General features: G+C 43.3%; 1 protein-coding gene across 4 annotated transcripts in view; it reads left to right on the top strand.

The window, feature by feature from the left end:
• The window catches only part of TCTN3 (tectonic family member 3), a 28332-nt gene extending 6337 nt beyond the window's left edge, over positions 1 to 21995 (top strand). The window contains exons 9-14 of one of the 4 annotated variants that reach the window (XM_075533711.1): positions 2158 to 2283; positions 3943 to 4038; positions 5745 to 5839; positions 6187 to 6340; positions 8354 to 8491; positions 20644 to 21995. In XM_075533711.1, coding sequence (XP_075389826.1) covers positions 2158 to 2283; positions 3943 to 4038; positions 5745 to 5839; positions 6187 to 6340; positions 8354 to 8491; positions 20644 to 20880 — 846 coding nt within the window. In that variant the 3' untranslated portion in view covers positions 20881 to 21995. Of the gene's footprint in view, positions 1 to 2157; positions 2284 to 3939; positions 4051 to 5744; positions 5840 to 6186; positions 6341 to 8353; positions 8492 to 20643 lie in introns of all 4 variants that reach the window. The other 3 variants (XM_075533709.1, XM_075533710.1, XM_075533708.1) reach the window with 3 other exon arrangements.
• Positions 21996 to 24027: the final 2032 nt, after the last annotated feature.

Below are 24027 nucleotides of genomic sequence, written 5' to 3'. Positions count from 1 at the left end.
TGACTGGCTCTGACCTCATTTCCTTCTCTTGACACAGTATCATTTAAAACTGCAGCAATCTAGGCTACTCTGGCTCTGTATGCTCTCTTCTAACCCAGGCAGTCTAGAGATTCAGAGACATTTAATGTCTTTAAAGACTGCTCGTCCTCAGAGTGCAGTGGGAAGTAGATTACTGCAGATATAGTTGGGTTAAAATTCAACGTCTTACCATTTGTTTTCCCTTTTAGCCCATTGTTAACTTGTTCTGCTTTGTGTGTCTGTGTGTGTGTGTGTGATTTTATTTGATTATTTTTAACTTTTATTAATCTATTTTATTGGGGGCTCTTACAGCACTTGTAACATTCCATACATCAATTATATCAAGTGTATTTGTGCCAGTGTTGCTGTCATCATTTTCTAGACATTTATTTTCTATTGAGCCCTTGGTAACAGCTCCTCTTTTTCCCTCCCTCCCCCCAACAATGGACACTTATTAGCTGGTATGTACTAACTCGAGCTGCTTGTACCCAACTGGGGTTGTGTGCAAATAGTCAAATTTACTCCCTAGTTGGCACTTTAAAAAAAATCATTTTACTGGTGGCTTATACAACTCTTATCATAATCCATACATACATCCATTGTGCCAAGCACATTTGTATATTTGTTACCATCATCATTCTCAAAAGATTTGCTTTCAACTTGAGCCCTTGGCATCAGCTCCTCATATTTTTCCCCTCCTTTCTCCTTCCCCCTTCCCTCATGAACCCTTGATAATTTACAAATTATTATTATTTTGTCATATCTTACACTTTCTGACACCTCCCTTCACCCACTTTTCTGTTGTCCATCCCCCAGGGAGGAGGTTATTTGTAAATCCTTGTAATTGGTTCCCCATTTCCACTTCACCCACGACTTGTTTCACTTTTTATTATTTTCTACTTTCTTGTGGATTGAGGGTTTTCTGTGTTTTATTTTGTTTTTGTTTTTTTGTAGGATTTTCTTTTTAAGAAATCCAGCATGGGTAAATCTACAGAAACAGTAACCAGAGTAATAATTTCTTGGTATTCCAGCAGGAGAGGCTGGAGGGAAGGGGGAGCTAATAATAATTGATACAGGAATAAAATTGGTTGTGGTAATGACTGCACAACTCTTCTTAATATGTTCCAACCACTGAATTGCGCCATACATGAATTATATGTCAATAAAACGGTTTCAATTTTTTTAAAAGGATGTCTGCAAGGGCAAGATCTGGCTGCAGGGTGGGTGGGCTAAGTTCCTAGAACAGCCCCTGCTACCCTCAAAAAATAAGCAGATAGATTGTCATGACGGGGGAGAAAAATTCCTGCCCTTTTTTATAGCAACATAGTTCTCGGTTTTCTTAATTCTTCATGATAAGACCCCATAATCGTCCTATGTTCTTTGCGAAAATCTATTAATATTGCCCCTTCGCAATCCCCCAAAGTAGCTGCTTGTGAGATGATCTCTCTGCCTTGAATTAACTATAACTAGCCCAGTGGATCTGGTCAGAATGTTCTGTTTTGATTGAACCTTTTTTTTTCCCCTTAATTTGAAGGTACTCTGAGACTAAGGCAAATGTACTAAAGAGAAAGCTTATCTGCAGCCATCCACTGAGTGAAGAAATATTTAAATTTCATTGTTGTTTGAAATGAACTTGTGCGTGAATGACCTGGACAAATAGTGTGCTTCGATGACCTAAGTGTATCTTCAATTGCTGTGATTCCTGACCCCAGATAACTGTCTGTCTTTACTCATCCTCAGATATCGCTCTCACTGCCACCAAGGCAATGCCGACTCACAGTGACCCGCGGTGGGTTTCTGAGATGGTAACGGTTGTCGGAGCAGATCTTACTAGAGCTCAGTAAACCGGGTTTCCATCCCTGGTCACCTCTGCCTTGGTTTCTACTCTCCCTTTTACTTTTCTTCCTTACCATAAATTCACCATGTCCATGAACCCTGTCAAAAGACTCTAGCCAGTCTTTCTTCTCATGGCTAGATGTTAATGTGATCTTTTCATGGTGTTTGGATTTGGCATTTTTAAGATTGTTCTCTTAGTTTCCCTCACTCAGTTATAATAAAAATTAGTAAAGATAAAATCTATACCATACACAATCAGCCTATTAATTTTTTTTCTTAATTGATTCTCCTTTTGTATTTTAGGTGATGTATGAGATAGAGACCAATGGGACTTCTGGAATCCAGAGAGTCTCTGTCAGTTTTGGACAAACCAACCTGACAATCAAGCCAGATGCTTCCTTACAGCAGCACTTCATCATTCACTTCAAGGTCGAGTGTTTTTCCTAGAGCGGACCGAGGGGAAAACACTGGGTCATAAGTAGACGTCATTTCCCTGGATTTGAAACACGCAAAGTACTCCATTTTTAAGCTATACATGATAAGGATTCAGCAGTGTTTATTTGTTAATACTTTCTCTGATTCGCCATCTGACCCCAAGCAAAGTAAGACTTTAAAATCAAAACTTTTTTTGAATACTAATTTTGGCCAACATCATATAGAAATTCTTTAACTAGCTTTTCTCATATTTCTAGATATTCAGCATTTTATTTTATTTCCCATATGATCTAAGTTTCAAATCTTGATCACCACCTTTGGGGTTTTTTTTGACTTATTTCCTGGTTTTGAGCCCAACAGAAGAGTATAATTTTTTTATCACCTCTACCTTCTGGTGACCAACTAAATTCCTGTGTGCCTCAGTTTAATTTTGCGACACTTTATCAATATGTAGGTGTGTCAGTCTGGGTAGACTTGAGAAACAAATTCATAGACATTCATGTGTACAAGAAAGAGATGTATATAAGAGTAATTGTATATTAAGAAAACAGCCCCACCCAGTCCAGATCAAGTCCATAAGTCTGATATTAGCCCATGTGTCCAATACCATTCTATAAATTCCTCTTCAGACTCACGCAACACATTCAATGATGCTTAATACAGGAAGATTACAGGCAAGTGGGTGGAAAGTCTTATAGATCCAGTGGTGGTGGAAGCATCTCAGTGCTGGCATGGGTCTCCATGTGGCTCCTCTAGCTCCAGGGCTCTGGCTTCATCAGCATAGCTCCATGTGTCTTGACAGCAGGAAGGCGAAGCAGATAGTATGGGTCTGGCCTCCAGTGAGTTGTTTATCGCCATAGTGCCTCCAAATAATTTCGTTAATCTGCGACCTGATTGACAGGCTAAACTTCACCCCTTCACTCTTAAATTGACACCAGATTATGTAACTACTACCCACAGTAGGGAACCCAGATGGCATGCTAAGGTCAATAGTTCAAAACTACCACCCACTCAAAGATAGAAGAGGCTTTTTACTCCTATAAACAATTACAGTCATGGTAACCCACGGGGCAGTTCTGCCCTGTCATGTTTGTTCGTTATGAGTAGAAATTGACTCAATGGCAGTCAGTTTAAGAGTTTTTGAGTATTGTCAATACATGAATACATTTTAGGGCACACCTACAACTCAGTTGCATTTCACTTCCTCTGCATCAGCCAGGTTAAACACATCTCTAGTAATTTTTGAGGGCCAGGGTTCAAGGATCCGCGGTTGTAATCTACAGAAACAGTATCGTAATCTACAGAAACAGTATGGTAATCTACAGAAACAGCATCGTAGTCTACAAAAACAGTATCGTAATCTATAGAAACAGTATATAGTGGATTTGAGTATGCAAAAGCTTCCAAACGGCAGTTTCATTTCCTTTTCCTTTGAAGCCCCCTCGTATGAAAAGCACTCCGTTTATTTTAGTGAGTTCAGAAATACACAAACACTGGAATGGAAATCTCTGCAAAAGGCTGCCCTGTGGAGGGAAGCCAGCCCACTCGGGTGGCTAACTTGTTGCACTGCTTCAAGGAGGGACTGCAATGCCAAGAGGGCGGAGGTGGGAGAGCATGCTTGCCTCAGTCACTGAATCGTATTCTCTGCAGCAGGCTTTTGAACGAAGTGCAGCTGCCTCTCTTCCAAGTCCTCGAAGCGGGAATCCTGGCTATCTTGTTGGGAAGCCACTCTTGGCTCTAACTGGTGATGTAAGTCACTCAGTATCCTTTTTGGTCTGTTACAGCCTATGAGAAAAGATGCAGTGTCAGCTCCTTAGAGTGTATATTTGGTGCCCAGATAGTTTAGGTAGTCTACATTGTCATCACCAAATTATTAATAAATTATGTTCTGAAATGCTGATGACACCGGTTTTAGAGCTTATGTTAGCGTGAGTGAAGGTAAGTGTGAGACCCTTTATGTGGCCTCTGCCTTGGTTTTTGGAAAAACAGCTTGAGAAACATTACCCCTAAGCCCCGAGGAGTTACCTTTGCCCACATTCTCTACTCCAGAAACCCTGCTCATTTTACCAGGTTAATTGCCATATCCTGGGTGAGCAGTACACACTTGGTTTGATGCTTTGGGTTTGGTCCTGGACTGCAGCCTGCCTGTCATTGGCATGCACCTTAACGGGATTAGCCAATACTCTAGGTAAATGAGGTGAGTTGTAACCTACTATGCAAATGAAGTGTCTACCAAGACGGGATTGGTCAGTTCATAGCTCTGGTAGGAGTGCCATGCCTTGAAACTGACAAGGGGTTCAGTACATACGCAGCCAACCCCACAGGTTTTAGATGGAAGTAGGAAGTGAAGCTATAGGCAGACACAGGCTGAAGGAAGGAAGTAACGCAGAAGAGCTGTAACACGGCCGAGGGCGATAGCTGATGGGCTGAGAGGAGCGTCTCTTCAGGAAGGGAAGAGAAGCCTGCGAGGAACTGAGAGAAGGATCCTTCACTGAGGGAGGAAGCCTTTGCCTGTGTGCGTCCTGTTCCCGGTCCTGTGTTCTGTCTTCTAGATCACAGGTTCCCAAACTTATTTGATGTACCCCCCTTCAGGAAAAAATTACTCAGCACCCCCCTGGCAATTAAAAACCTCTGTGCCATAGTCCAGGGTAAAGTACAGGTATCTGCTTTTGCAAACCCCCCTTGATTATTCCAGTACCACCACCACCCCGCAGGGTATCACACACTTTAGGAAACACTGCTCTAGATCGTGATCTTGTTTCCTAGTAAACCACTTGTGTAAGAACAGTTGGTGAGTTCTGTGAGACGATGCGGCAAAGTGCCACACTCAGAACGAGAGAAGAGAGTCTAGGGGCGGGAACGCGGCACATTCCAGAGAGCTCGAGTGGTGATCTGGTATGTTTGATTTCTGCCTGGTAGGAACGGGCGTTGGGCAGATCCTGGCCGTTGTCCACCCTGCAGTTAGCCAAGATCTGCTACTCTTTGTCTCATTTCATAGTAAGGATTTCGACTGATTTATCTTGTTTGTCAATGAGATAATTACATTCTTGTGCTGGCTAGTCACTTTTGGAAAAACAATGCTTATCTCCTGGTTATTAACCTTCTTGACTGGGGCGTGTGGGGTAGCACAAATCTGTAACATAAATAGGAAACTAGGAAAGTTAGAAAATAGGAAGGCTGTTAGGAGACTCATTAGAGCAGCGGTCTCCCCCTTCCTCAGGCCACGACCCTTTCACACAGGTCCTCATGTGGCGACCCCCAACCATACAATGATTTTCATTGCTACTTCCTCACTGTCATTTTGCTGCTGCTGTGAGTGGGGTGACCCCTGTGAAAGGGCTGTTCCACCCCAAAAGGGACTGCGACCCACAGGTTCAGCACTGCTGCCTTAGGGCACAATATGTCCAATCCTGCCTCCTTTTTTTATTCATAATCTCCTTAACCTGTCATCGCAGGTGACCCTCCTGCAAAGCCAGGGTGACGGAGCCTGTTCTGCTCAGAGACATAAAGTGCAGTTTGGAGTGAATGCAATGTCTGGGTGCAAGCTCAGGTAACCTTTTGCAGCACCCCACCCTTTTTCTCTCCCTGTAGGGTATACATTGATGTACAGCAAGTTTTATACTAAGTAGCAGTTTAGAGAAAGCGAGTTAGAAATAGTCGTGTAATTTATGTTATTTTAATCTTGCTCATCGATTTCTGAAAATAGTCCTTTACTAGCTATGTAGGATTATCTTAAAGTTTCTAATAATAGTTGGATCAGTGGACTAATATGGTTACGTGACTGATGGTGCTAACTTTATTTTCTGAAATGTCACTTACTAGACGATGTGATAGTTGATACACACTACTTGGCTGGTATCAGCATTGGATTCCAGGCTCCTGGGTATTTAATTATAGGCTGAGGAAGGCAGTGTGTAGCCACTGGCAGCAGGAGATGTATCAGACTCTTCACGGAAGCCCCAGACCAGAGCATGTCGCCATCTTTGGTAACGCTGACCCAGGCCAGAAAGGACACTGGACCAGGATCCTCCACAGAAACTGCAATGTTTTGGTAAGGAGAGACACAATGCTTTCTGACCGAGATTCATTTCTACCCCTTGTAAATTATGGATAATAACTAAAGCCGGCCCAATTTCTACTATTAGTGTGGTTACTAGAGAAAGAATATTAAAAAGCATGCCTATTTGAATTCATTGTTCCAGACTAGGTTTATAAAATTTACAGATAGATTGCTTTGAGATTCAAAATCACTCCTGTATCTCAAACTTTCTCTTCTAGAATATTTGATCAGCATATAACTTTTTTGTCATGTGAGCTTTAAATCATGTTCTTGTTGTTATGAAAATAACACATTTATAAGTTTAAACTTTAAATGGCAAAAGCTAACATTGAATGAAAAGTCAACCACCTCACATATACCCAGTCCCAGGAGTAGCCACATTGGACTGTTTCTGTTTCTGGCGGAGTCACTGGTCCACACCAGGGGTTTCTGTGACTCCCTTCTACGTGAGATGAGGGCATCAGCTCCCCTCTGTAGCCCACTTCCTCTCTTGCCTGTCCACTACCTCCTGATGTCAGTCAGCTGCAGCATGACTTTTATTTAAAACTTTAGTTATGCTTGCTTTTCTGAATCAGTAGTACATTTAGTGGTTCCAAATGAAACCCACTGCCATGGAGTTAATTCCACTCTGTGCACCGGCCTTTCTATCTCCAGACCCTTTCATCTGCAGTCCAATCATACATGCTGCTACTAGGAGAGCTCTCCTCTCCCCCTTGTGGCGTCTCCCTCCATAGCAGGGCTCCTTCTAACAGTGTCAGTATCCTCTGACAGGTTTGCTTCATTACTTTCAGTTCCTCTTAACGGTTTGTCTCGTTCAAATTAATGGCACTTTCCTGCTGCTTTCTTATGTCATGTTTCCTGAGTTGAACTGTTTGTTCTCTAGGATTTAGATGAGGGGGCTTCAACAAACTTGTAGAAAAGCTCCATTTCCCCATTCCGGAGGTATTTCAAACATATTCTTTATGCATCTGAGTTCCACATTTACTTTCCACCCCTGACTTCTCTACTGAACTTCCAGTTGCCCATGTTCACTTGCCAATTAGAATTTCTGCTCTAGCATCCCATCTTCATAAAGTTCTCATGTCTGAAAGAAACCCTTCGCCTCCATATTAGTCCTTTTTCTAGATTTCCGGTAGCTGGCATGGCCAAAGCTTGCACTAGCCTTTCAATCGTGTAAGCTCTGACCTTTGGGATCACTTTTGCTTCATTTTTCTTCCTTAGATTCTCTATCCAAATGAAGGTATAAGAGCCACATTTGAGGATTGTTTGTATCTGCTGATTGACGGCCTACCACCATTTTCTTCCCCACTTCCTTCCTCCGTCTTACAGTTAATCATCTTGCTAATGCGGTCTATGTTTCCAGTCTAGAAGCCATCATGTCTCTAGAAACCGTGAGTGTCTTCAGAAGAGACTATGGGTTGGAGTTCAAAATGCATCCCTAAGTGCGTTCTTCCTTAACCTCTCACTGCTCCTGTGTCCAAATCCTTTGCTTTGGCCAAGAAGTCGGCTCAAAGTCAGTGCCGGGCACATGCCTGGCACACAGAAGGCACTCACTATTACTTTAAAAGGTCATTCAGTATCCCTTCGTGGTACCATGGGCTTTTGCACCCCTTTTTATATGCCATCTCTCTCCCAGAGTTCTGTTAGTTCCCTTCTTGCACTGTCACTCACCCTGGTTCCGTGAATCACGCCCCAGGCAGTAGTTGCCATCTCTTCTGGTGTCTCGCCCACTACAGTCACTCACTGAGGGTGTCTTATAAATCCTTTGTATAGGCTCACGTTTATTAGTCTGTGGATCTGGTGATGTCCATTTTAAATGCTGATGTTTTACAATCAAGAACAATAATAGAATCTAAAGCTATGAGCCTGTGGGGGCTGTCTCTAAACATGTTTGCTGTCCATTGCCTTGTGTGATGCTTAAGAACCAATGCCTATTTGATACATGCTGACTGACTAAAGTAACCATCAGGGAACTGAAGAAGATGCTTCTTGACTCTTTTACAGGCTAAGAATTGTACGTCCTGCTGTTTGCTACCAGTTTCCCTAGAGATCCAGGTATTGTGGGCTTACGTAGGCCTCCAGTCCAACCCTCAAGCTCATGTATCAGGAACCCGATTCCTGTACCAGTGCCAGTCTGTGAGGGTAAGTCATGGCTCATAGTGCACCACTAAACCTTATAGTAACCAATGCTTGTTTAGAATGAAGCTGACAAAAGTAACTTTTAACTCTATCTTTACTGCCTGGTTACTGGGTTTAACGTGTTGCTTTGGTGAAAATAATCTACCATCTATCCTTCTCCCCACCCCAGGGTTATTTTGGTGGTGGTCATGGTAGTGTGTTGCTGTTGTTATTTTTATTGTTTTAAATCTCATAACTTCAGACTATTCTACTCACTGAAACTGTTTAAATGATACCCATAAGGGTAAGGTAAGATAAAATAATAATTTCTAAGTTATTAAAGGTTCATGAGGAAGGGGGAGCGGGCAGGGAGAGGGGGGGTAAGGAAAATGAGCTGATTCCAGGAACCCAAGTGGAAGGTGAATTTTGAGAATGATGAGGGCAACGAATGTATAAGTGTGCTTCACACAATTGATGTATGGATTGTGATAAGAGTTGTATGAGCCCCACTAAAATGATTTTTAAAATGATGCCCATAAGGTTTTCAGTGGCTTAATTCCTCAGAAGTAGATAGCCTATCCCTTATTCATAGTCTCTTGTAAGTCTGGAGGCTCTGCTGAAGCCTGTTCATTGTGGGCGATTCAGCTGGGGTTTCAAATACCGGTGACACAGCTTCCAGTATCACAGCCAGCCACACGAGTCACCACAGCACAGAGACTGACAGACATTTGACTGTAGTTCATAACAAACTGGATACCCTTGAGAAGAATGGAATTCCAGAACTCTTCACTGTGGTCATGCGGAACCTGAAAATGGATCAGGAATATTGCATATACCGCATGGTTTGAAATCAAGAAAGGTGTACATCAGGGCTATATCCTCTCACCATAATCATTCAGTCTGTCTGCTGAGCAGATCATCAGAGGAGCTGGTTGATATGAAGAAGAGTGTGGCATCAGGATTAGAGGAAGGCTTATTAACAACTTGCAGACGAACCTACTTTGCTTGGCAAAAGTGAGAAGGACTTGAGGCACTTGTTGATGAAAATGAAGGCTCGCAGCCTTCGATGTGAATTACAGCTCACTGTAAAATCTTTGAACAGCTTTATCATTGGAGATTATTGTAAACTTTTTATAGTGAACGGAACCATGGTGGAATGTAGTCCGTTGACCTCCCTCCTGACCCAACCTGAATTTGCTGTTGGCGCAAGTATTTCTCACTTGGTCCACAACAGAAAGTTCTCCTCTGCCTTTTTAAATATTGTTGGTAGTCTTTTCTTTCTTACTCCTTATTTGTATTTTTATCTTTACATTATTATTTCCTTCTTGCCATTTGATTTTTGTTGTTGTTGTTTTTTATTGGTTCTATGGCGTTTCCCAGTTTGCGAAGCACAGAAAGAGTAGATGCATAGAGACAGTACCTGGTGCATGATTTATCGGAGATGTGGAGGTGGGGTGAGAGCTGGGGAGGATGAGGAGATTTGGGGAGGAAAACAAAAGAAGAGAGAAAGAAAATCCTCACAATGGACTAATAAATAACATCATGAATAAATGGAGAAAAGATTGAAGTTGTCAAGGATTTTGTCTTGCTTGAATCTATAGCCAATGCTCATGCAGCCAGCTGTCGATAGTCAAATGATGCATTGCATTGGGTAAACCAGCAGCACAAGACCTCTTTTTAAATTATTGCCAAGCAAGGATGTTACTTTGAAGACTAATGTGTGCCTGACTCAAGCCACGGTATTTTTAATCACCTTGTATCAAGTAAAAGTTGTACATTCCATAAGGAAGACTGAAGAAGAATCTATGATTTTGCATTATAGTGCTCTGGAGAAGAATGTTCAAAGCACCATGTACTACCAAAAGACCAAATCTGTGTTGGAAGAAGAAGAGCCAGACTGCTCCTTAGTGGCAAGGATGGTGAGACGTCCTCTCATGCACTTTGAACCTCCTGTCACGAGAGATCAGTCCTAGAAAAGACACCATGCTTGGGAAAGTAGCGGGCCAGCGGGAAAGAGGGAGGCCCTTGACAAGGTGCAGTGAGACAGTGGGGCAAGCAGAAAATGCAGTGTCAGGAGGGCACAGGGCCAGGCGGTGTTCTGGTGTCCACAGGGTCACTAGGAGTCAGAACCGACTCAGTGACACCTGACAACAATCCATGCACTGCCATCGAATGCGTTCTGACCCACAGTGGCCCTGGACATGTTTTCAGAGCCTGTCCATCTTGATAGGAACAGACAACTCATCTTCCTCCCACCACGCCTCTGGTAGGGAGGTTGAACCACAACCAGGTGGTTTAGAAGCCCAGCACTTAGCCCACAGTGCCCCCAGGCCTTAAAAGGAGTTTTCACATTTTAAGAAGAATATCTCTCATACTTCAATTGTGCACAACCAGAGGAACAACCCAAGTTTTGCTTTTTGGAACTTTCCGCAGTTTGTTTTCGGGATTATTTTGGATCCACGCTGATTGAATCCATGGGTGCAGAGCCCACGGATAGAGAGGGCTGTGTATGGACATGTGCAAAGACCTGAGTAGAAAGCAAGCCGGGAAGAACACACTCGGCACTTCCCCAGCTGAAAAAAAAAAATCTCCGTTAGGACATGTAGCCGGTGGCACTTTTCCCCCCTCCAGATGGTGTTTTTCCTGTCTGTGGCTCTCCATTACATGTGCTAAAAACCTATGCTATTCTCATCGGCTTATTATCCTCGCTAAATCTTCAGTGGCTCTCAGCTACAACCATTCTTCACCAAAGTGAGAAAGCTGTAGGGTCTCTTGGGCTATTGTCCCGGATGTTACAACAACCCCGCAGACACCTGGGCCTCCTTACGTCTCCTTTTACCACCTTGTTCTATCTATTTTTTGGCCAAGTGAGCTGACAGAAGAAGAACACAGCATCAGGCCTGGAGGAAGACTCAGTAGCAATCTGCAGGTGGCACAGCCTTCCTTGCTGAAAGCATAGAAGGAGCCCTCGCGGATGAAAACTACTGAGTGTGCCATGGACTGCCAGAGAAACGCATCTGTTTTGGACTAAGTACAGCTTGACGGCGCCTTAGAAACAGGGTTGCAAGACTGTCTCACTAACAGTCGTGCTTGGTAAAGCAGAGGGTTATTAAGCAAAAGGAAATCCCTCAAGGAGACGGATTGACAGTGACCGCAACACTGGGCTCAAGCCCGCAGGGATCATCATGAAGACGGTGCCGCTCCAGACAGTGCTTTGTTCTGTCGAACATAGGCTGCCTTTGCGTCCGAGCCAGCTTGATGCACCCCTCCCAGCACCCTCGCACGTACTTTTATAAAAACATTTCATTAAATCAGTATTCAATACAGGTCTTCTACTTACCAAGGGAGTTCTGTTCCGATGATTCTGTTGTCAGTTCTTACTAAGTTTAGTAACTTGTTTTTTTTTAATTTTTATTTTCAGTATTACTACCTTTCAGTATCAGTGTCTTTATCATCTGAGATCTTTGTATCTTTAGGGGTTGGAAACATCACATGTAAACATACAGATATACCTTAATACATACATCTGTATTCTCAAAGTATTTTCCTAGTCAAGTTTGCCAGATGGTCTCAGTTCCGTTGTTGTAGGTGTTTTCTTCAGGGAAGCCTCCACACGGGTAATGTAGAGCTGGTGCTGTCTGGTGTCTGTCATGGAATTTCCTGTCAGCATTTGAGTGCCTCGTGCTTCTTTCTTGTGTTGGATTTACTGGGCATCCCTACTTGTTTTTGGTGTATCGCCTGTCTTATTATTATTATTAATTAATCATTTTATTGGGAGCTCTTACAGATACTATAACAATCCATAATTAGATCAAGCATAACTCTGCAATCGCTGCCACCATCAGTTTCAAAACATTTTCTTCTTGAATTCTTTGAGGTCAGCTCTCTCCCTTTTATCCCCTCCCTCCCCCAACCTACCCTGCAGGAACCCTTATTATGATTGTAATTGTTGTTGTTGTTGTTATGTGGGGCCATACCTTACACCATCCAACGTTTCTGTTCACCTACAATTCGGTTATTCATTCTGCTCCAGTGAGGTTTACAGTCATCATTGCTGTCAGCTCCCCTTCCCCTCCAACCCCCTCGTCCTGTGCCCTCGGGGAATCATTCCTCCCACCATGACTATTTCTGAAGGATTATCTATCTTGGCTTTCATGCATTTAGTGATCTTGTTATACAAATGAACATATGCAGGTCCAACAAGATAAATGGGTAAAACTAAGACCATAACAGTGAGGGGAGGAAATATTTAAAAAAAACTAGAGGATAGTTATGTGCTTCATCAGTGCTGTACTGCACCTTGGATATATCACCCCTTCAGTGTGGCTCTTCTATGAGGGACTGCCCAATTATCTTACAGGTGGGTTTGGGGCCTCCATTTTGTCCAGATCCTTCATGTCAATTTAGTTGCTTGTTTTTGAATTTCTGATAACATATTCCCATCAACATCTCATGATCACACAGACTGGTGTGCTTCTTCCATGTGGGCTTTGTTGCTTCTCTGCTAGATTGCTGCTTGTTTAATGTCAGGCCTTTAAGACCCCAGACACTACAACTTTTAAGAGTCAGGCACCACCAGCTTTCTTCACCACATTTGCTTATGCACCTGTTTTGTCTTCAGTGATCCTGTGGGGAAGGTGAGTATCACACATGGCCACATTATTAGAACAAGCCGTTCTCGTACTGAGGTAATATTTAAGTAGAGACCCAAAGCCCATATACTTCCTTGCTATATTTACATATATATATGAATCAATCTATATTTATACCTATATATATAATTTTTACTTTCTTCATATTTCCTCTTTTTCTTTTTTCTTTCCTGGTGCCCCACTATCATGTTTACCCATAGTTCACCTATCAGTAATTCCTGTCCGATACCTTTCAGATTCATCACAGGACCAAGAACACTGTCAATTTTAGAACCCTTGCTATTCTACCCTGTCCCATAATTATTGTCTCACCCTTCACTTCCCTTGCCTCCTCTCCTCCCATGCCCCCCTCCCAGAAACATCGTTTCTATCACTGTCTCCTTAAGATTGTTTATCCTGCCTACCTTCTATAGATAGACAACAAAAGAGAGAAAAAAGAAAAGAAAGTGGGAAACTTATTTAAAAAGAAAGGCCATACACATAGTTCCAAGTCTGTTATCCTGACCCAGAGTGGATGAGTATCTCTCTGTTAAATAGCAAACAGGTCCTGCTAAATAGGGACCCCCTTACCTAACAGCATTTATACCCTTTCAGTCCTCAGCATTTGTGACCAACAGGTGTGGCTCCTACAAGTCCACATTGCTCTTCCTGCAGTCAATGATGGAGCAGTGTAGCGTGCATCCCAGCTCCACTCCCACCCCCAATGCCATTAAACCTTTAGACTTTCAGTGTGGCCCCTTGTGAATAACCCCTAACCAGTTCAGACGAGATGTCAAGAGCTGCCCTTTGAGTCAGAAGTCTACCATCGGAATCCTCAGGGACTTTGTGGCTTTGCTCCCATCACTGGTCTGTTGCACTCCCTCCCCTCTTAGTTTGTCCCCATGTGGGCAGGTCAGACTGGCCGCTCTCCCCCACCTCTGTCTTCAGTGCTGTCATCAAAGGAGGGGACATAAAGTCTCAGACTGAGGCTGTCTCTGCCAACCTCTCTGTGAATTAGCTGCTCAAAGAAGGAACATCACCCTCAAGGATTGGCACACCAGAATGAAGTCTATACTCTCTCTCCCTTTCCTGTGGGCACACAAACAATGCCCTCCCCTTGGGTGGATTAGTACCCTGGTCCCCCATTGCCATCTTTTCTCTTCCTCCACCCCTCTGTAGTCCATAAAGGTCTAGGGGGGAAGGGGGAGGGGTGTCTTTAAGCACTGGTGCTGTCTGCATCTTTTTCATTTTATTTATTTATTTGATGATGTGTGCATCATTGTGTGTGGTCTGGTTCTTGCCAAAATGTCCTCAGCCGGGAACTGTGCGATATGTGCATTTTCTCCTACACCCGGTCTGCTGTTGGAGCTTACCTCGGTGGACTCGTGCTGTACTTGTCCTTTGTGTCTGGCTGACTTCGCTCGGCATAATATCCTCCAACTCTGTACACCAGACGAGGCGCTTCACCTTTTCATCACTAATTTTTAGGGATGTGTAGTACGCCATTGTGTGTATATATTAGTTTTTTCATCCATTCTATTCATGGAAATTTAGGTTGTTTCCACTTCTTTGTGATTGTAAACTACACGGCGATATACATTGGAACACAGATGTCTGGTCGTGGTCTATTTCTTATTTCTTCTAGGGATATGCGCAGTAGTGGAATTGCTGGGTCATGACAGTTCTGTTTCAGATATCACCAAATCACTTTCCAAGTGGCTGTATGTGTCTACAAGACCACCAGCAGTGAATGAGAGTTCCTATCTCACCACGCCCCCTCCAACATTTGTTTCTTTCTGATTTTTGTAATTGTGCGATCTTTGTGGTGTTAGGTGGTATCTTATAGTTGTTTTAATTTGCACTTCCCCGATGGCTAGCGATTGGGAACATTTTCTCATGTTTATTGGCCATTGTGTTTCCTCCCTTGTGAATCTTCTCTTCAAGTCTTTTGCCCACCTCCTTCTTCTCTTGTTATGTCCTGCACCTTGACATCATTTTGTCAGTTTAGGATTGCAAATCCTGTTTTTAAATTGCTATTAGCTTGATGTACTTTTTGGCAGCCTTTGATCCTCAGCCTGTTTTTGTCTGTGAGCTTGAGATATGTTTCTTGCAGACAAGAGATGGATGGGTTCTGTTTCCTAATCCAGTCTGCTAGTCTTTGTCTTTTTATAGGGGAGTTGTTCAGACGATTGACTTTCCAAGTAATTTCCTCCATCTGTGGATTCTTTGCTGTCATCTCATACTTTTGTGTTAGATATTTTCCCATCTCCCTCCTTAGCTATGTGTTGTATATGAGTCGGGGGTTCCTTCTTTTCTCCATTGGGTCAAAAAAGTCTTAGACATTTCTCAGTGTGATGACTTCTGGATGATGTTACACTATGCGATGGTCTCGTGGTTGTGTTCTGTGAATGTTGCTCATCTGACCAAAGTGAATTGGAAAGTGTTTTTTGTAGTGCTGGATTTTTTTTTTCATGTATTCTCTAAAATTTTCCTTATCTGAGAAAATTCTTACCTCCCCTTCTATTTTGATGGAGAGTTTGGTGGGATTGAGGATTCTCAGATTACAGTTATTCTCTTTCAACTTTTGAAAGACGCTACTCCATTCTCTGCTCTTCTTCATGGTTTCTGCTGACAGGTCTGAGCATATTCTTACCTCATTGTCCTTATAGGTAACTGCATTTTTTTCTCTCTGGCTGCTCCTTTTTCTTAATTTGCCTATGATTGGCCTCAGTGTATTCTTCTTGGGATTCAGTCTAATTGGTATCCTCTCTGCTTCCTGGATGATTGCCATGTCCTCCTTGGAAGTTTTCTTCCAAGAATTCCCTTGCTATTTTGCTGTTGATTTATTCATTACCTCCTGCTCTGGTATTCCTATTATTCCAATATTGTTTCACTTCATATCATCCATTGTTCTCGGGTTTTCTTAAGAGTCCTTTAATTATCTTGTTTGAGTCACATTTGTTGAAATCTGCTTGGATATCTTAGAGGTCGCTGATACGGTTCTCTGCTTTTTCCAGTGAGATCTTTTACCATCTTCTTGGTTTCTGCTGCATCTTCTTATAACTCTTATTTCCCTTTGATATGTGGCCTCTACTTTTTCATCCTTTTTCCGGAATTAATTCCCTCATATCCTGTAGGACTCTAAGCAGCATTCTAAAGAATTCTTTCTGTGGTGGTTCAAAGTCTGTTATGTACATCACTATGTTCAGCTCATCCTCAGACATTGTATTTTGCTTTCTTGTAGTGGCCGCTGATGTGAGTTGTTGTCTGTGGGGCATTTTAGCAGAGCTTGGTGCCATTTTCCCGGGAGGCCAGGATCCCTGGGTCTTCTCTCTAAGAGGCTAGTGAGAACAGTTTTAAGGACTACCTGGAGCTAGCTGCACTGCTAGTTCAAGCTGTGTTTCTGTCTCACTGGCGTTGACTGTCTCCCTAGGCAGCCGGCATTATCTACTTGGAGGGCAGTGTGGGTGGTGCTCTCAGGCAGCATTGGCAGGGTGGTCATGAGCAATGAGGGTGGTGCTGAAAGGGCCGTTCACATGCAGTGTGGGCCGGCACTCACAGGCCACGGGGTGCACGACACAACTCAGAGGACCTGTGCTCAGGCCAGTCATAGGCGTCGGTCATGTGCAGCAGCGCCAGACTGGTCATGAGCAGGAGGTGAGCACTGGGCAGGCCAATTACACACAGATAGTCTGGCTTTCACAGGTCCACAGTAGGGGAGGGAGCTGCTTGGGATCCTGTACCAGCCAGTTGCAGGTGCTGGTTGAGAGCAGCAGGGCCAGGCCAGTCATGAGCAGTCAGGGTGGCATTTGGCAGGCTCATCCCTTGTACTCAGACCAGCATTCAGGGTCCACAGCATTCAGGGTCCACTGCATGAAAGGGAGCCACTCGGGACCTGTTCACAGGCTGATCACAGGAACTGGTTACAGGCACCAGTCATGCACAGCAGCCCCAGGCCAGACATAAGCACAACACATAGGGGGCAGGGATTGTTGTAGGGAAACAGGGCGGGCAGAGGTCTACAGGGCTGGGGATAGCCAGGAAGCACCAGTACATGCTGCTGTGCTAGGAAACAACAGGGGCCCAGGTGCGGGGGAACCCCAGGGGGTCCCGTGTCGTGGCAAGCACAGCTGTGCTGACCGTGGGAAGACCGAGTCAGAGCTAGGTCAAAATCCCTCAAATTGGCCCCCTCGCCCACAAATCCAGCAATTACCCACAAGGAGCTGCAGACGCTTGTCCCCATCTCTGTCTCTTGTCTTGATGGAGCTCAACTTCCAATAACCTCTTGGGGAAAAGGAACATGGAAAGTACCCTTTTTGCATTGTTAGTTTTTTATCATCGTGATGCTTGATAGTTTAGGTATGATAATATAGGTTGAAGATTATTCCACACACTTTTGAAAGCATTCTCCCATTGTCTTCTAGTTTCCACTGCTCTTGTTTGGAAGCCATTTCAGTCTGCCTTGTATTCCTAGGGGTATAAGTTTCCCTAATATTATGGACGGTTCTTTTCTTCATTCATATAACGAATAATTGGTTGACTTTTTTAACTCTGAAAATGTAGTTGTAAGAAACTTACATTCTTGATAACTTCTCCCCCTATCATATTGTCTAGTATTCCTTTTGTAATCCTATTAATCCGCTACTGTGTCTTTCCAATTGCATCCTGTTCCCATACATGTTTGGAGATGGTAACTTTCTTCCTTTACCTCTCCTTCTCAGTTTTCCGCTGAGTTCTTTTATACTCTTTCTCTTTAATGTGACATGCTTCCTTCAAGTGTCTAGCAAGCTCTAGCTGTCCTCAGATTTAAGAGTAGGTTATGAAGCTTGCTGGGGGGAAAAAAAGAAGTCTTGTGCTCATGGGTAAGACAGTGGTGGGTGGTCTTCACTGTCCAACACTTGGGTATAGTTGCTTTTGGATTGTGGAACTGCTATGTGTCAGTCTTTGGTTGTTTTCTTTTGTTTTCATTGAGACTGTTAATTTTATTTTATAAAGAATACTCCACATTCCTGAATGAAGGGCATGGACATAAAACCATCTACCAACATTTTGGAGTTGGTTGAAAGAAGAAACTTCATTATATGTATTAATCCACCTCTTTTTTAGGTCATATTTTACTGTGCCATTTGCTGTGTCCAGTATCCCTTTGTCTAGAATTCATCTGGTTTAAATTATCCAGTCTTTTGTTGAAGTGAGGGAAGGGTAGTTGCTTGGTTGCCTTGAACGATTATGGGTATTTTCCAATATCAACTTTAAGCCCCACTTCATCCCGGCCTCTCTACTATGTCTTATTACTGAGTGTGTTAGTCTGGGTAGGCTAGAGAAACAAATTCATAGAGACACTTATATCTATCTCAGAAAGAGCTTTATATACAAGAAATTGAATATTGAGAAAACTTCCCAGTCCAGTCCTGATCAAGTCCATAAGTCCAATATTAGCCCATATGTCTGATACCAATCTATAAATTCCTCTTCAGACTCATGCAACACATGCAATGACACTGAATGCAGGAAGATCACAGGCCATTGGGTGGAAAGTCTTGTGGATACAGTGGCAATGGAATCATCTCAGCATTAGCGTAGGTCTCCACATGGCTCCTTCAGCTCCAGGGCTCTTAGCGTAGCTCCATGTGTCTTGTCCCACCTCATAGGGAGTGTCAGTGTCCCACCTCCAGTGAGCTGTTTAACTCCCTTGTGCCTCCAAATGAGGTCATCAAGCTGCGACCTGATTGACAGGCTAAACTCCACCCCTTCACTCTTAAGTCTCAAATTGACCACAGATTATGTAACTACCATGGTTTGGCACTAGAGAACTGTTTACTTCTAATCTCAGAAGGCTTTCAGCTTTCACGTTCCTTCTTTAAAACTATACCTACTTTCGCTTTCTGTTTTCACATATGCTGATCTCTTGGCATGCTTATGAAGTTGAACTTCTTGCATATGCTTCTTGTTGGAGTCCATAATTTTTGAGATACACAGAAAGAAGACTTGAAGTCTGGTAGTAGCACTATCACCACATATCTTGGGTAAATCTGAAAAAACTTTGTTCAAAGAACTTTTGTTATTTGGAATTTGCCAGGTACTGAAGTACTGGCATAGACTTAACATAGATATACTTGAGTAGACATGCGTCCACAGATTATCTTCTTAACTCATAGCTACCCTTGTTTATCGGTTCTAGATATGGCTAGCCTGAAGCCTCCAGAAATTCCTTGCTTTGGTGCATTTGAGGGGCCAATGACACTTATTAGCGAAAAGGACTGCTGAACTTCAGTGCAAACCCAGCGTCCTCTCAGAAGAAGAAAGATGAGGCTGTCTGCTGCTGTGGAGATTTACAGCCTCAGAACCCCTGGGCAGGGAACTATGAGACAGACTGGACTCAGTAGCAGTGCGGTTGAGTGTAACCTTTTTCCCCTATGTTTGAAACTAGCTTAAAAGCTTAGAGAGAGATAAAAATATCAGATGTACTATTCATAAATGCTAGGCCAACCAGTGCACCTTAGCACCTTAAGTGCACTGGGCTTCATAAAGAGGCCTCTAGCCTAATAGATGCCTTACTGACCCCTCGTGCTATAGTAATCTACTCGTGCTGGTTTCTCCTCCGGTAAAGCTTGACAGCTTCAAAGACGCAGAGGCTTCTAGTACCGCCATCAGTGGGCGCCAGCTCCACAGGAGGGAATCGGGACTCTCATGTCCTAACAGCTTCTTCAGGTAGCCTCTTGGGACTGCTGTTGGGGATTGTAGAATCTACCCCCTGCCAAAGGCTCTGAATGTAGTCAGAATACCATACAGTTCTAGGCAGCACTAACCCCAAACTAAAAATCCATCCTCTTTTATTTCCCATCATGACAAATAGAGCTTAAGTATTTTGCAGTGAGGTTAAATCAAATATTAACAAGTTTCAACAATGTCAACTATAGAGATTTGCTCCAAAAAATCTAATATAAGTTCTCTCCCCATCATGAAGTTCTTGGGAAGAATGCCATCCTCAAAGTAAATCCTTGTAAATTGAAGTCCAAAAATAGCAAAGTCTCGAAGATTAAGGTAAAGTGCAAAATGAGTTATTTTTGCCTTATGAGTTCAAGTCTAAAATTCTTCAATAATTCAGTTTTTCTTTGATTAGCTTCATATTTCTGTTTGCAATTTAAGAAGTGATAGAATTGCCACTGCCACTTGTACTTGGAATTACTGTTTCAGACTCTCAAACTTCCTGCAACCTGATAAGGTAAACCTGTTAAGCGCGTAACAGCAGGAGTTGAGCCATCTGGCAGCTCTGATAGCAGGCAGCTTTCCAGCTGCAGAATGCTGGCATCGGTCTTTAGGGTTAGGTATAGCAGTTCTCAGTTCTCACGGGCTGTTGTTGGGAAATTCCTATTCCCTGTGCCTCATCAAATGGACCTAGGTCGAACCAGTATGAGGAGAATGACAGCTGCTTAAAGCAATTTGGTTTTGGTTTTTCTTCAAAGAAATGGTAACATTAAGAGCCAGGGTGGAGAGCGTTCTGAATGAGTACCACTGACCTGTCGCTGACGTTTCTCCCTGCAGGACTCCCAGCTACCAATAGGAGTACCTTTGACAACTCTTGTGACCTTTGTGGACATTACCCAGAAGCCAGAGCCTCCAAGGGGCCAGCCCGGAATGGACTGGAAATTACCATTTGACTTCTTCTTTCCCTTCAAAGTGGCATTCAGCAGAGGAGTAGACTCTCAAAAAGGCTCGATCTTTCCCATCCTCACACCCTGTCTCTTAATACTTTGGGTTCTCAGCCTAGGCCCTAAGTGAAGAAAGGAGTGAAAATCAGACTTTAATTTTTCCCTATGGGAACTCCCAAGCAGCCTGCTTATCTTGGCTAAACAGATTCTCACCTGCTCCTTACCTGAGGAGGATATTTAAAGATCGGAAGGAAGGAATCATTGTAGAAGATATTTAGAAAAGCAATAAAATGTACTTTATTCATCATATTTCTGTTTTGGGCTGCCGAGCAGACGCAGTATGCATTCTCAACCAGAGAGGACAAGGAGCCCTTCCAGTTGCGTTGTGTCCGACTAAAGGTTTGGAATATCTTCTTCCCCCGTCACAGGCACCCTTGTGCCCAGGACAACAAGGAACATGCCTATGCGGCCAGGCTGGGTCAACTCAGGAATGGCTGCCTCTGGACATGAGAGCTGACTGTTCAGAACTGAAAACTGCTGGCCATATATTTTGTCCGATTCCTCCCCACACCTTGGGCTACCCCTTTTGCCCAGGCATGAGTGGGAAAGGCAATTCTTTAGCCTCAGTTTCCAAAACAAATGTGGAGTAGAAAATCCCAGCCCTCTTTTCTACTAGCAAATGACTCTCCCACCAGTTCTGCCCTTTCCTTCGCTCCACTGTGAAAAGAAAGAACACTGACGGAGAGCTCTTTGTACCGAGTCCCGGAGCAGAGCAGAGGTCAGCGGCCATGTGGTCTGCCAGGTGACGACTCTGCTATCTGTAAGGCTTTAAAAAATTATTATCAAGTATAATATAACATTAAAATCAGGGGACCTGAGAAGTACACCCAGGGCCTCAGCTTTATGGCACTGACATTAGCGAGCTCAGCGAGACTCTTTTTCCTTTTTTAAAATAAGATAAAAGCCATTTACAAAGGGCAATAAAGGACAACAAGAGCCTGCCTTGCAGAACAAACTACTATAAAAGGTACTTTCTCGTGGCTATTCTTTTGTAAAGAAGAATTGTTTGGGAAATAAAATAGAAAATTGCAAAGCAGGAAGTGTAAAAAGATGTAGGCCTGGTTGTGGATTGAGCTGTGTTGCTCCTAAATATGTCATAAATCCTAACCCCTACACATCTGGATATAATCCCATCTGGGAATCGTTTTCCGTGGTGTGGTAATAAAGCCATATCTGTATAGTACATACTTAAGCCAGTCACTGGTTTTCATTATATATATATATATCTTTTGAAATCACTGATTTTTGTTGCTGAGCAGGCACACAGCAGAGCATACTCCCATCCAACAACTGCTAGCGACATGGGTCACCTGCTTCAGGTCACACAGCCATTCTTGCTCTGCTTTCCCAAGTTGTGGTTCCTCCAGTATCCTAAGCTCTCTGACCGCAGAGGTGCGGATCTAATCTTTCAGGGTGCTGCACGTCACTTGGATCCCGTGTGGACAGATCTTAAAAGAGCACAGAGCTCTGGGAAGATCTTTTCTTACTAGTTACGAGGAACTGTTGCTTGGTTTTGAGAAAACTCCAGGAGCTGATTTTAAGATTTAAGAATAGTTTCAGGATTTCCTCCTGCCTCTGTGGCGCCGTGTCCTCCTATCCCCAACTCCTTCCTGTATTATATTGTGTCTTGGATGGGTGCTCAAAAGCCTTAAAGACCCCCTGGCACTATGCAACAGAGGAGGAGGAAGAACCGATCACTGAACATGCTATTAGGCTAGCGAACTGGTTTGTCCCATGAAACCATATCCTAAACTTCCAGACCAAGGAACAAAATCACATGAGGTATTTGGTCGGACACAAGCAGCCTCAGCAACTACTTGTTGCTTTTAGTCATTATCACAGAACATTTGCCAGTTCACGTTGTTCGCAGGTGTATAACTTACTGACAGCAAGCACGTCAATGGCTGAGTAGCTTTACCCCTTAATATGATTTTAGCATGACCACAATCTGAAACTTGATACTCCAAGAGCAATAAACCACTCCTTTTCTCTCCCATTCCTGTAAACACTAATAATAAACTTTGGTCGTTATACAGGTGCCTGTTGTCTTTTTATGTAAGTGAAGGCGTACAGTCTTTGTCTTTTAGTAGCGATTTCACTCAGTATAATGTAAATGTCATGTTCTAGCATGTACCAAGAATTCAGTTACTAGTGAGTTGTGCTCCTTTATTATGTATGCACCACACCAGATTGGGGGGAAACTTACTAATGTAGATATGCAGGTGACCCAGTTTGGCTTGCTGAAGCGTTTCTTTCTTGTTGTTGTGTTTTGTTTTGTTTTTGTCATTGGCTTGTTTTGTGTTATTTTGTTGCTCGGTTTTGCCCTGTCTTGCTTTTGTGCTTGTTATTATCTCCTCAGGTCTATGTAAATAAGATAGGCTGGACGAACAATCTGGAGGAGAAAACAACAGGACTGACATTTCTGGGGAACATGGAAGAGGGGCAGGTGGGGGAAAGGAAGTGGTGTTAACAAACCCAGGGACAAGGGAACAAATCGGTGTGAGGAGGGTGTAGGAGGCCTGGTAGGGCATGACCAAGGATAATGTAACCGAGAGGAATATGAAGGCTGAGCATGATAGTGGGACAAGAGGAAAGTAAAAGGAAATAGAGGAAAGAGCTAGGAGGCAAAGGGAATTTATAAAGGTCTAAATAAAGGCATGTACATATGTAAATATTTTTATATATGAGGATGAGGAAATAGATCTATGAGCATATATGTATAGGTTTAGTATTAAGGTAGCAGATGGACATTGGGCCTCCACTGAAATACTCCCTCAATGCAAGAATACTTTGTTCTATTAAACTGGCATTCCGTGATGCTCACCTTCCCAACACTATCACTGAAGACAAAGCATGTGCATAAGCATATGTGGTGAAGAAAGCTGCTATCAAAAGATATCGGTCTGGGGTCTGAAAGGCTTGAAGGTAAACACGCAGCCATCTAGCTTATAAGCAACAAAGCCCACATGGAAGAAGCACACCAGCCTGCCGTGATCACGAGGTGCCAAAGGGTTCAGGTATCAGGCATCATCAGAACAAAAAGACATTGTGAATGAGGGGAAGTGTGGAGTGGAGATCCAAAGCCCATCTGTAGGCAAGTGGATATCCCCTTATGGATGGGTCACGGGTAAGAGACGAGCCAGTCGGTGCAGTGTAGCAAAGATGAAACACAACTTTCCTCTAGTTCCTAAATGCTTTTGCCCCCCCCCCACTATCA

This window comes from Tenrec ecaudatus, chromosome 16 (assembly GCF_050624435.1).
Source record: "Tenrec ecaudatus isolate mTenEca1 chromosome 16, mTenEca1.hap1, whole genome shotgun sequence".
Taxonomy (NCBI): domain Eukaryota; kingdom Metazoa; phylum Chordata; class Mammalia; order Afrosoricida; family Tenrecidae; genus Tenrec; species Tenrec ecaudatus.
Note: the sequence above shows the minus strand (reverse complement) of the source record. Positions and strands in the feature narration are given on the sequence as shown.